At 36.1% G+C, this 13834-nt stretch overlaps 1 protein-coding gene across 4 annotated transcripts in view; it reads right to left on the bottom strand.

Moving 5' to 3' along the window:
* Positions 1 to 13834, bottom strand: part of HIBCH (3-hydroxyisobutyryl-CoA hydrolase) — a 93842-nt gene that overhangs the window by 49542 nt on the left and 30466 nt on the right. For all 4 annotated transcript variants that reach the window (XM_029934240.1, XM_029934243.1, XM_029934242.1 and 1 more), the window contains 2 exons: positions 11952 to 12032; positions 6379 to 6431 (listed from right to left, as the gene is read on the bottom strand). In XM_029934240.1, coding sequence (XP_029790100.1) covers positions 6379 to 6431; positions 11952 to 12032 — 134 coding nt within the window. The remainder of the gene's footprint in view (positions 1 to 6378; positions 6432 to 11951; positions 12033 to 13834) is intronic.

The raw sequence follows: 13834 nt of genomic DNA, 5'->3' as shown, positions 1-13834 counted from the left end.
ACTGATTTTTAGGCATTTTCCTTTCTATATATATTAATGTAAAAAATATAAATTTAGATGTTTAAACTAAAGGGAAAAGGAATTAAAAATATGTCTTTCTGAGGGGCACCTGGGTGGCTCAGTTGGCTAAGCGTCCAACTTTGGCTTAGGTCCGTGAGTTTGAGTCCCATGTCAGGCTCTGAGCTATCAGCCTGCTTTGGATTCTGTGTCTCTTTCTCTCTCTGCCTCTTCCCCACTCACACTCTCTCTCTCTCAAAAATAAAATAAAAACATAAAATTTTTTAAAAATGTCTTTCTGAGAAACAAAATGACCTATTCTTTCAAATTGTTTTAAAGAAAAAAATTGTTACTCCATTGCAAAAACACTGGAAGGACATAATCTTAAACAATTTTGAGCAACTGAGTGAAAAAGCACTTAGCATTCATTCATTTTCTTATTTTACCACAGACTAAAATATGGACTAAAGTTTCAAATTTCTGGAACTTAAAACATAATGGAACACAGCCATCCCTTCTACAAAGTGCCATGCTACCTACTCTTCATGATAGAGAATATACAACAGTAAAACTGTTCTCTTCCTTGATGGGGAAAAAAAAACCCAGTTTATATAGTAAACACAAAAACAAAAGCAAACTCTATGGTGCCATCTTTTGGACTGTTCAAGTGTTCTTAACAAAATTTTTGTCTTATAAGAAGCAATTTATTGATCAATATCAAGATAAAAACAAGCAATTACTATTTGGACACCTTTTATTCTATTCTATTCTATATTAGGATTTAAAATAATTTATATTAAACAATTATATAAAATACGAAAATTATACAAACAATTCTGAAAATAAAGGCTTTTTGAGTAGTTGTTGGGAGCCATTCTGAACTCGCTAGTTGAGATACTCCTTGTGAGGTTAAGGCAGGTTTGCACGGCCTTCTGCTGTCAGATGATGACCGATATCTACCCCCACTCAGTTGTGTTTGCTTGAGCACCAACCCCCCAGGAACCTTGTTGATTGGTATCGAGAGTGACTTGTCCCCTTATTTTGGCCCTAATATGCTGACTGCACCTTGTGAAGGAACTTATTGTAGAAACTTCTTCTTTTGTGATTATGGGAGCAAACACTGTGTTTCCTTACATTTTCCTTATACTTCCCCTTAAGCAAACAGGCTATTGACCCCTGCTCACAAAGAACGAACTTCTGCCTTTGCTATGCTAAAAACACTGTCTTGTATTTGACTGCTAAAGATACCTTCCTTCCCCATATGATAAGCATCTAAATCATACATCAATCTCTATTGATAAAGGTTATGCATGAGTCTTCTACAAATCTATGTTCTGGGAAATTTTTACATATCGAAGAAATTTATCATCAGAAATCATTGTGTAAGGCAAATGCCACTTCTGTGCTGTGCCCCATACACTTAACCATAAATAAAGCTGAGTCTCAGTGCAGAGATGCCTGCCTGGTAATCAGAGAGAGTCTCGTGGCTCTCTTCTCCCTCTCTTGCTGACACTGTCCATCCTTCATGGACCCCTGGACCGGCTGGAGCGCGACTCCAGTAAGTAATAAACTACATGCTGCCAACACCCTGTGGCAGTGGTTTCTAAAGTGAGGCACCCCCATGATCACCAGCATCATCATCTGGGAACTTGTTAGGAGTGCAAACTCTTGGGTGACACTTCAAACTGCCTAAACTGGAATGAGAGTAGGAGGAGCCTGTGTTTTAATAAGCTCTCCAAGTGATTCTGATAGAAGCTAACCTGTGAAAACCATTGTCCCAGGGTATTTTGCAAAAGGTTCCCAGGTAACACTGAACCGCATTCTAGTTAAGAGTCACTAGTAGGGGCACATGGGTGGCTCAGTTGGTTAAGCAGCCAGCTTCAGTCAGGTCATGATTTCACCATTCATGAGTTTGGGAGCTGCACTGGGCTCTGTGCTGACAGCTCAGAGCCTGGAGCCTGCTTCGGATTCTGTGTCTCCCTCTCTCCTTGCTCTTCCTCACACATAGTCTGTCTCTGTCTCAAAAATAAGCATTTAAAAAAGAAGCACTAGTAGATCAGCAGTTTATAATCTTAACTACACATTGGGATTACCAAGGAGCTTTAAAATTACCTGGGTCCCAAGGCACTTGGATGGTTCAGTTGCTTAAATGGCCAACTCTTGATTTTGGCTCAGGTCATAATCTTATGGTTCGTGAGATCAATCCCTGTTATCAGGCTCTGTGCTGACTGTGCAGGGCCTGCTTGGGATCTCTCTCTCTCTCTCAAAATAAACAAACATTAAAAAAAATAATAAAAAAGTAAAATATTTATGGGTACCTAGGTGACTCAGTCAGTTGAGCTTATGGCTGGCTCTTGGTTTCAACTCAAATCATGATCTCATGGTTCGTGAGATCAAGCCCCACATGGGGCTCTGCGATGATAGCACAGCGCCTGCTTGGCTCCCTGCTCCTCCCCACTTGCACATACATGCGTGCTCCCTCCTAAAATAAGTAATTAAATAAACCTAAAAAAAAAATGCCTGGGTTCCATTCCAGTATCTGATTTAATCATTCTGTGAGGGGAGTAAAGCCTGGGCACTGGGATTCTTAAGACTCCCAAGTGATTCTAAAATGCAGCCAAGGTTAAAAGCCAGTACCCAGAGGATTATATTTTCAGAAGCTAGAGTTCACTAAGAATGTTAGATTAAGCACAGTTGGAATTAGACATGAAAATTTAGCCTTCAAAACCAAGATATGTTCAAAATACCATTACAAAAAAAAAGTAGTTCACTTCCAATCTGTAATTTTTACATTTTCAAAGGCTATACAAGATGTTCTTTAGAGTTTTAATAAACAAGTTGTTTATTAAATAATTTTGGTTAAACATTTATTAAAATATAGCTTATAAAATAAACTATGAATTATTTATTAAACAATTAAGTATATACTATACATTTCTAGTTGTTAAGGGAAGGTTAAAAAAAAAGAGGGCATGATAGCCTTTGCCCTTACAGACCATCTAATATATATGAGCATATTTCATAATTAATTATAAAGTATAAATACCTAATTTCAAGTACAGATTGAATACAGAAGCAATGGAGGAAGAAATCACATCTAGTCATAGTTGTATTTAAGGCTGCCAAAAAATAGGTTTGAACTTCAGTATTGAAGAATGAATTACACATAGATAAGGCATGTAGGTAGGCAGACATGATGGGACAAAAAACACTTAAGGGTTGTTGGACTCTTTTGGAGGAAGGAAAGGGAACTGACGATACCTAATATTAAAAAACTCTGCTTACTGAGGGATTCCTCATGACTTGACTATTGTCAATTTTCCCAAGGATGGTACATATCTGGTATCATTCTAGAAGCATAGGAAAGAAAGAAGAGAGATGCTAATTCATTACATACAATGGATGCCTTGGAACATTGGTTTTCACACCTAATATGACACAGAATCACTTGGAGGGCTTTTTAAAACAGACTGCTAGGTGCCATCCTTAAAGTGGGGTAGGGCCAGAGAATGTATATTTCTTTTTTTTTTTTTTTAACATTTATTTTTGAGAGATAGCACACAAGCAGGGGATGGGCAGAGAAAGAGGGAGACACAGAATCCAAAGCAGGCTCCAGGCTCCGCTGTCAGCACAGGGCTTAATGTGGGGCTTTAACTCATAAACCATGAGATCATGACCTGGGCCAAAGATGGATGCTCAACCGACTGAGTCACCCAGGCTCCAGAATGTGTATTTCTAACAAATTCCTAAATGCTGCTGGTACTGCTAGTGTGGAAATAACTCCTTGAAAACCATTACCTTAGAGCACTCAGCCTTAATTCTCTGGTGGTATTCTCATTAGGGCCAATATAAAGTATATTTTCATTTTGAAAATCATTCATACTCACTAAAGTATTAATGCAGAAAACAAATGTGAAGCAAGATGCAGCATTACTCTTACTCCCTCTATTCAAAACATCTTGCTATGGTTTACTACAGTCTTCTCTTTAGAAATAAATGAAGTATTCTTGACTTTAACATACATAGGAACGTATGCAAACCCTGAACCAATACATGTCATGGAGGCCAAAGGCAGTTGACCCACTAAGATGAAGTATGCTACAGCAATAATTCTCAGGCTCCTATGAAAAGATGGAATTTCTGTTCATATAGTACAAAAGGGCAGTTTATCAATGCTTTCATATCAAAATTAGTCTCGTGTTATTAAATTTGAGTGATCTCTTGGTCAACTAGACCAAATATTTATTGAAACTTTTCAACAATGGTATATCAGCAATATATTTTCCAAACCCTTTCATTTATTTCTGAGAATATTTTTCTTTCACAATTATACCAAATGATAACTTGGTTAGGTAGAAAACTCTGTCTTTATGACTTTACTTCACAAATTCCTCAATCCATTGACTTCTGGCACTTAGTATAAAAGTGTGACACCAGAATGATTTATGTTCCTTGGTTCCATCCCACAGGACATCATGACCTGAGTTGAAATCAAGAATCAGAGGCTTAACCGACAAAGCCACAAATGGCCACCCTCCCCCACAGGTTCCTAAAACTATTTAAATTCTGTAAATAAGCAAAATACGCATCCCCAAAGCAAAAGTATATACAAAGTAATTAAACCTTTTTTGTTTCTGAGTGAACGGAGTCAATTGATTTAGAACAGAACCTAGTCATACGATTACTCGGACTATAAAATACTCTCAAAGAGAAAGGTAGAGTGAGAATCCTATATTCACTAACTACTCCTTCACCCCCACTCCCTGGCCTGAACAGGTGCAGTGTTTTGTTTTGTTTTGTTTTGATTTGTTTAAAGCTTGCAATTTAGAAAAAATTACCTGAGTTTTTATCTAGATGTGGATCTCTTTTCATTGATTTTATTTGAAACAATGTGTTTCCCTTAGTTATACTTACTGCAGGTTTGAGAGTGTTTTGTTTTTAATTAAATAAAAGAAAGTCATCTTTACATCTGACCATTATTTTTGTTTCAAGGGGTTGATTTAGTTTCTGTGAATTATCTATCATTCCTTTGTTGGGCTCCCAGTATCCTTCTTTCCCATTCATTACCTCAAAATCTTTCTTCTTATCATTTTCATCCTTGTCCTTTTTTGGTAAGAGCTTTTCAAGTTTGTGCTTCCTAGATACAGCTTCATTATCTGTAATATTAAATTCAACTCCTTCTATCTATTGTCCTAGGACGAATGTCGGTTCTGTTTCCAACCACTTTGCCTTAGGCTGCCCGCTGCCCTTACATCTGACCTTGTTGTCTCCTGCTGGGCTGTCTTTCCTATTTTATGGGAGCTTGATCTTCTTACATGTAAGTTCACCCAATATTCTTTTTCATTTTTTTTCCTGGTTCCTTCCACAGTCACAGGGCAGCTCTTCCTTCAACATTTCCACTACTTTCCTTCCTTTATTCTGCAGTACTTTTTCAGGGATTTTTCCCCCCGATACTTTGACAAAGAAAGCAGGATCAACTCATATTCAGTAACTGCCAAGAAGCCGAGAAGTACTCATTGCCCCTTGATCCTACCTTCTAATCACAGCTGTTAGTTGATTCCCTGCCCAAACTGATGTGCAAGACCTAAGTCTCAGTGCCCAAGAGGCTTTATTTAGTTTGGTTCTAGCAGAAAAAAGAGGGAGACTTCTTTTATTCCCAAAAACTAAATCTCTGAAACACTGAACATGGAATCTTTGAAATTCTGCCCTTTGGCCTCCTACAACCTACTTAAATCCTGTATTTTCCTGCGCTGAAGGTCCACTCTGACTGACCTCTCACCTTCTTAAGGGGCTTGTCTTTGGTATAGCCAGTGTCAGCCATTTCCCGCTTTTTCTGTAATTATTTCATGTTTTTCCAAGTTATTCAAGCCCAGTAACATTTAAGACTTCTTTGTAACTGCATAGACACAAAATAAATATTTGCAACTGATAACGCAGTTTCAGAAACCTTCATAAAGTACCCAAACACTTTCACTGAGGTGATATTTTGTGCAACAGACACAATTTAGGCCCACCACTCAGTCTAAGAAAATCTTAACATTCCAGTTGCGTTTCTGAAGCTGTTGGAAGCAATCAGTTTATTTGTAAGTAGAAAAGTGCACTATGTAACAACAACAAAAACCTCAATCTATTCTGTTGGTTAAAAAAAGCTCACTAATTCAAGCAGCTAAAATAGTATATAACATAATTAAGAACATACTCTTTTGGGTGGAGATAATTCTGAAAGTGTTATATGCATATATTATATCCCAAACCTAGAAAGCTCCAAAATACAAAAATGATTTTGTTTCAGTGAATTCTGCATCTCACTTCTGAGTATTAATGATTAGCTTATTTTTAAAAACACACATATCAATGATGAGTGTAAAACAGTCTACTCACCCCACCCATTGTAATTCCATGAATAAATGCGACATATGGTTTCTGGCAAGAACCTAAAAGAAACAGAACTATAATTAGTTACAATGTTTAAAATCATTCACGTTTTTAAAAAATCACAGGTTACATTAACTCTGAATATTTTCCCTAGGAAAATTTTGCAAGAAATACCAAAGTAGCTAAATATATGGCTTGTAAAATATGTTTTCAAACTGTCAATTTCTACACAAATCCTGATCCTCTATTTATTGTCATTTAGCAACTCAACACTTCAATTTGGAACAAAATGAAAGCCTTTTATAACTCAGCCATTGATAAATGTAAATAAGATTTAGTTTATAAGCCATAGCTATTTATGTACACATTGTATATGAAGGAATGTAATTTGTTTTCAATACATCTAAAGTATTTGTATACAAGAGAAGTGCAGCATACTGTAAAAAGCAAGGACTGGGAGTTAGAAGACCCAGATTCAAGTCTCAGCTTTGTCATTAACTATATTCAACTATATTTAATATACATACTGGCATTAGATGTACCCCCACACACACACATACATATTAGCTACTCAACATATACATAGTATTAAGTATATATATATACATATAAATACACACAAGTCAATGTATATGTGCATATCATATAAGTGTATATGATACACAGGTAAGTTTCCTCATCTTAAACAATGAGAATACATGGCCTCAGAAGTTCCTTTCAGCTAAAAAATTCTGTAAAATTTTACTCTGTTCCCTTCATTTTTCCTCTGAGAGGGGAAGTTGCTTATAACATAACAAAAATGTAAATCACTGAACTTCTGTTACAGCTTGTTGCCAATATTACTTCCTTACTGAAGACCACTAAAAAAACTTTAGTTTTTTTGGTTTCTATTTTGGACTTTATTTTTTTCTTTTTGATTGAAGTATAGTCAACATACAATGTTACATTAGTTTCATGTGTAGGACATAGTGATTCAATAAGTTTATGTACGTTATACTATGGTCACCACAACTGTAGCTATCATCTGTCACCATGCAATGCCACTACAATATCATTGACTCTATTCCCTAGGCTGTACCTTTTATTCCTGTGACTTATTCATTCCATAACTGGAAGGCTGTATCACTCACTCCCTCCTTCATCCATTTTACCCATGCCTCCACCCTCTTTACCTCTGGCAACTGTCAGTTTGTCTGTTTCTGCCATTTGTTTATTCATTTCTTTTTTAGATTCTACATATAAGTGAAATCATATGGGATATGTCTTTCTCTTTTTTCATCTAGCATAATACCCTCTAATACCCATAGTACAATATCCATATTGTCACAGATGGCAAGATATCATTTTGTTTTGTGGCTGAGTAATATTCCATGTAATACAGAAGGATAAAAACCACAGTTTTAATACATCGAGCAGTTCTGCAAATATTTCCAATTTGCCAAATGAACCAGCAAAGCACACTCTAGAATTAGTTTAATTCTAATTTCATATTTGCAAGGACTTCCATAGCCTTCAGTCTTACACTAGATTCCCTTCAATCTTGAACTATAATTCCTAGGGAACTGTAATTCCCTGGAAACTATGGAAAAAAATGTCTCTATTGAGATGGAGATACACAATCCCCCATTTCAGCTATAGATATATATATCTCAGATACAAAACATTAGAAGCCTAACTGATGCAGTGCATAAAGCCACAATCTGTCAAATTCCTTCTTAACTAAAATAGGTCACTCACTACAACATATAGAAATTAAACCTTGAAGGCTTTCTCTCTGTATATTTTTTACCAAACTGCTTCAAGGTTTTCTCCCATCTCCTTTTATTTAGTACAGAACTGCACTGATATAGTAGCCACTAGCCAAATGTAGCTATTGAAATTAAAATTAATTACAGTTAGGTAAAATTTAAAATTCAGTTTCTTGCTCACACTAGTCCCATTTCAAGTTCTCATTAGTCATATGTGGCTAGTAGCGTTCACATTAGACAACACAGGCACAGAATATTTTCATCACTGCAGAAAGTCCTATTGGGTATCACTGGTATAAATTTTCAAAATGAGTAAGCCATTCTAAGTAAATATGATACATAAAATTTTAGACTTAAAGAAGTGAGATATGTCCATTCAATCTGGCTCATGGAGCTAAATCAAGAAATAGCCTCTTCCCCACTCCTATTTCAAAGATACAGAAATTCCAGGAAAAAAAAATTTTTTAATGTACATCCAAGTTTGAAACCAAACAAAGAAAATCCATCAATGCCAGAACAAACTCAAAATCAACAGCAGAGGAGAAGATACAGCCAATACTTGTGAGTGAACATCTATTTAGTTTAAGTCAGAAAGAAATTCAAAGGGTGCCTGGGTGGCTTAGTCAGTTAAATGTCCAACTTAGGCTGAGCTCACGATCTCATGGTTTGTGGGTTCGAGCCCCACGTCAGGCCCTGTGCTGACAGCTCAGAGCCTGGAGCCTGCTTTAGATTCTGTGTCTCCCTCTCTTTCTGTTCCTCCCACACTTACACTGTCTATCAAAAATAACCATTAAAAATTTTTTTAAAGAAATAAATTCTAGGCCACATAGTTTATGAAATGGACTACCTGCATAAAAGCTCATGCTAGAAAGAGCTATTAGATTTGCAAAACATGACTAGAAAAACATCTGCTGAGCCAGGAAGTCAATAAATTCCTTCCAGGAGAGGGAAAGAAAAAGCCAGAGAAAGAGGATGCTCAAGCGCCAGATAACAAGCACCATCACTACTGCTGCACAAAAAATCAAAATACCCCTAACAAATCTGCACTAGAAGTAACATCTGTAACCTGGTAAAAAAGTTACCTGCAAAAAGATAATACTAAAAATTAAAATTGTAAAAGCTTTCCCATGGACATCAGAAATAAGACAATACTATAATCATTCAACATTATAACAGAGGTCCTACCCCAAAATATATGTCATAATATAAAAACTGTAAAGACAGAGATGAAAAAAATTATATGCAGATGGTATAACTGCCTATCTAAAAAAGCCAAGAGAATCTATAGAAATATCATTAGAATAACAAATTTCAGCAGAGTTGCTGGATATAGGAACCAAATTTAAAATTCAAATCCTTCAATATGCCAAAGATACTGAATTACAAAATTTAACAGTAAAATTACAACTAAATGTAGTAACAAAAAGGTAAGCTGCCTAAGAATAAAACTAAAAAAAGAAAAAAAAGGCAGGAAGACCTTTATGAATAAAGTTACAAAATGTTATTCAAGGATATAAAAAGTTAAATCTGATGAAAAGTTCCAAATTGGTTTAAGGTGACAGTTACCCAAGTTTACTAAAAGTTACTGAATTATATATTTGAAATGGATGAGGTTCTTGGTATGTAAATTATAACTCCACAAGTTTTTATGTGTGCATAAAGAGATATGCCACATGCATAGATGGGAAGACTCAACATGAAAGATGTCAATTCACTCTAATCTATAATTGTCATTCCAATCAAAAAACCTCAATGGTAACTTCTGCAGAGCCTGACAAAATAAAATTCTAAAATTCATATGGAAGATCAAAAGCCTAAGTGTAGCCAGGACAATTCTAAAAGAGAACAAAGGCAACTCATATACTACTAGATAGAAACAGATCATATAGCTGTAATAATTGTGACATTGTAGTTTCATCATAGGTACAAACAGACCACTGAACAAAGTAGCCCAGAAACAGACCAGGTCACATATAAGAACTTGACATGACAGGGGTATCATTAACATCAGTGGAAAAGGCATGGATTTTACAAATAAGTCATTACAACATCTGGCTTTCTGGCTGAAAATTAAAAGTTAAATGATGTCACATGCAAAAAGCTATTCCAAGTACATTAAAAACTTAGAATATAAAAAAACAAAATATTGAAACTATTGAAAGAAAATATGAGAACATCTTAATAATCTCATTGTTATTACATGGTTTTTTATGCAAAAAAAAGCATAAATCATATAGGAAAAGAATGGATACATTTCAACTAATCAAATAAAAACTTGAGTATATCAAAAAATAGCCTAAAGTAGTCAATACAAAGAAGTATTTTTGTAGTATGTATAATCTACAAAAATGAGGAATCCAGAACACATAAAGACCTACACAATCAGTAAGAAACAGACAGACAAACCAACAAACCATCAGAAAGATGAACTAAGGGTGATACTGAAAAGAAAATCTAAATGATTACTTAACATAAGAAAACACCTTCTATCTCACCAATATGCAATGAAATATAAATTAAAGCCACAATAAGATATGAGACATATCAAGTTTAACACAAAAAATGACAGAAAGGACATGCAGCAAAACGAGGTCTTGTACTTGAGAGAAGAGTCTGGAAACAACTGAAGACCTATGAACTATGATCCATCCATTCTGCTTCTATTATTCCTATAGAAACTTTTGTATATAGACACAAAGGGGGCATATGTAACAATCTGTATTAGTAAAAAATTTGAAATAACCTAAAATATTAATTAATGTAGAACAAAAAAGCAATGTGGGATACATTCATAATACAGACGACCATGGAACAGTTTCGTTCCATGTTACTAAGAACAATGCGGGGGGCCTGGGGGGCTCAGTCAGCTAAGCGGCCAGCTTCTGCTCAGGTCATGATCTCACGGTTTGTGGGTTCAAGCCCTGCGTCAGGTTCTGTGCTGACAGCTAGCTCAGAGCCTGGAGCCTGTCTTCAGATTCTGTGTCTCCCTCTCTCTCTGACCCTCCCCTGCTCATGCTGTCTCTCTTTCTCAAAAATAAATAAAACATTTAAAAAAAAAAAGCTTTTAAAAACAACGGACGCAATGATATACATAGTAAGATATGACTTACATAAATTTCAAAACCACAAAGTAATACTGCTTTTGTTCATAAATACACAGTAAAAATTTTAAGTATGGTCTATTGGATACACTAAAAATTGCCGATAATGATTGTTCCTTGAGAAGAGACAATGGTTGCTTCTGGGGAGTGAAATAAATGGCACTAAGGAAAGCAACAAAGCCAACTAAAGTTTAAGTTTAAAACATGTAGTATTTTATTTCTTTTAAATAAATCTTAAAACATCAAGCAAAAATAAAATATTAATGTCTATTCATTCTGGCTGGTGGGTACACAATTATTTATTATATTATTCCCTGCAACTTAACATTTGAAACACATGCTTGATAAAAGTATTGCTTCACTTCCAATGAAATCTGAAAAATCAACTATAAAGATATTTTTATACCAGAGTTCCTGAAGAATTAGGAAATGGTACTTAACTTTACAGAGAAAAACTGAGGCCCAAGTTTTTGTTTTCTAAGACAGCCAGCCATACGATCAAAATCCAAGTTTTCCTATTGATGTAGGACATACAGTGATTAAGTATAGCTTACTAGTATTAAAGTATGACTTGTTCTGGAATGAGCAGTCAGAATAGTTTAATCAGATTTATGCCTGACATACAGTCTATAAAAGAGTAATACCAATGCCCACTGATTATATCTGTAACAACTGACACTGCAGCTATTTCTTGATTCCATTTATAAAGCTCTCAGAGGAGCATACATACCAATGGCGTTGTTCAGGGTATATTCTTCTCTAAAGAGATCTTGAGTCACCTTCTGGTTTGTGTTTCTAGCATCTGAGAGCACTACAAAAAAAAAAGGGGGTAAAAGGATTACAAATTTTTAAAAAAGTGCTTTCTAGTTAACACAAAGAAAATAAACGTAAAATATTGGGATATTGGGGCACCTGGGTTGCTCAGTCAGTTAAGCGACCAACTTTAAGTTAAGCTCAGGTCATGATCTCAGAGCTCATGAATTCGAGCCCTGAGTCAGACTCTGTGCTGACAGCTCAGAGCCTGGCGCCTACTTCAGATTTGGTGTCTCCCTATCTTCCTCTGCCCCTCTCCCACTCACACTCTGTCTGTCACAAATGAATGAACAATAAAAAAAAACTTTTTAAAATATTGTGATATTAAGTACCAGGGGAGGGGAGCCTGGGTGGCTCAGTCAGTTAAGCATCCAGCTTTGGCTCAGGTCGTGATCTGATGCTTCATGGGTTCGAGCCCCACGTAGGGCTCGGCTCTGTGCTGACAGCTCAGAGCCTGGAGACTGCTTCGGATTCTGTGTCTCCCTCTCTCTCTGACCCTCCCCTGCTCGCACTGTCTCTCTCTGTCTCTCAAAAAAAAAAAAAAAAAAAAAGAGCACCAGGGGAAACTCTAGAATGGTTTGTTAAAGTCTGGAAGTACCCTTGCCACAGACACAGTTAGCCTTAGGTCCATAGTCTAAAGCCAAACGTCAAGGCAAAAATGCTTCAGAATTTCTTACAAAGTGCTATATACCTAATTTAGAACTTACATATTGCTACCATTTTCTTTTGGCTATTTTCTATAGCACCCAAATAAACATTTGCTGGATATACATCTCCAGTGGTAATATATCTTAACACAAAGTACACTATACACACAGAGAACAATAAGCACATGCGTGTACTCACACAAGCACAGTCCAACATATTCTGTCTAGTTAAGTATTTCTGCCACATTCATCTCAGCATAAAACACTTATTGAGCACCCACTGTATTCCTACTCCAGTCAATATTAAGAATATTACCAAACCATTCTCTTCCATACACTGCAAGATCATATGCCTTTTCCGTCTTTAAGTCTTTTTTCTTAATTTTTTTACATATCCTATTAATTTATTTTTGAGAGAGAGACAGAGACAGAGCACAAACAGGGGTGGGGCAAAGAGAGAGAGGGAGATACAGAATCTGAAACAGGCTCCAGGCTCTGAGGTGTCAGCACAGAGCCCTATGGGGAACTCAAACTCAGGAATAGTGAGATCATGACCTGAGTTGAAGTCAGATACTCAAATGAGTGAGCCACCTAGGCACCCCTTATGAGAATTATCTATTAAAATACAAATTAGAATAGGGGCGCCTGGGTGGCTCAGTCGCTGAACATCCGACTTCAGCTCGGGTCATGATCTCACAGTTCGTGAGTTTGAGCCCTGTGTCGGGCTCTGTGCTGACAGCTCAGAGCCTGGAGCCTGCTTCAGATGCTGTGTCCCTCTCTCTGCCCCTCCCATGCTCATGCTCTGTCTCTCTCTGTCTCTCAATAGTAAATAAACATTGAAAAAGTTTAAAAATAAAACAAAATACAAATTAGAATATAAACATATTTCCTCTATGGGAAAGAGCTGCATAAAATTTTTGATTATAGGTATTTAGACTAATTCTAGAAAATTGATAGATTTTCCTTCAAAATGTTCCAAATATTGACTTCTTTTCCTAGTTTTAAAAGAAAGATTTGGTGTCTATTTTTGTCATTAATGGAATTTCATGAATATATTCATGCCCACAAACCCTCACCTATTGTTTCTTATTCAGTTCTTACCACTATTTAGCAATTCTAAAAGGACAAGAGTGCAAATTATATCACCTGTGGA

The sequence above is a fragment of the Suricata suricatta genome, chromosome 3 (genome assembly GCF_006229205.1).
Source record: "Suricata suricatta isolate VVHF042 chromosome 3, meerkat_22Aug2017_6uvM2_HiC, whole genome shotgun sequence".
NCBI classification, from domain to species: domain Eukaryota; kingdom Metazoa; phylum Chordata; class Mammalia; order Carnivora; family Herpestidae; genus Suricata; species Suricata suricatta.
This window is presented reverse-complemented; position numbering and strand designations above follow the sequence as displayed.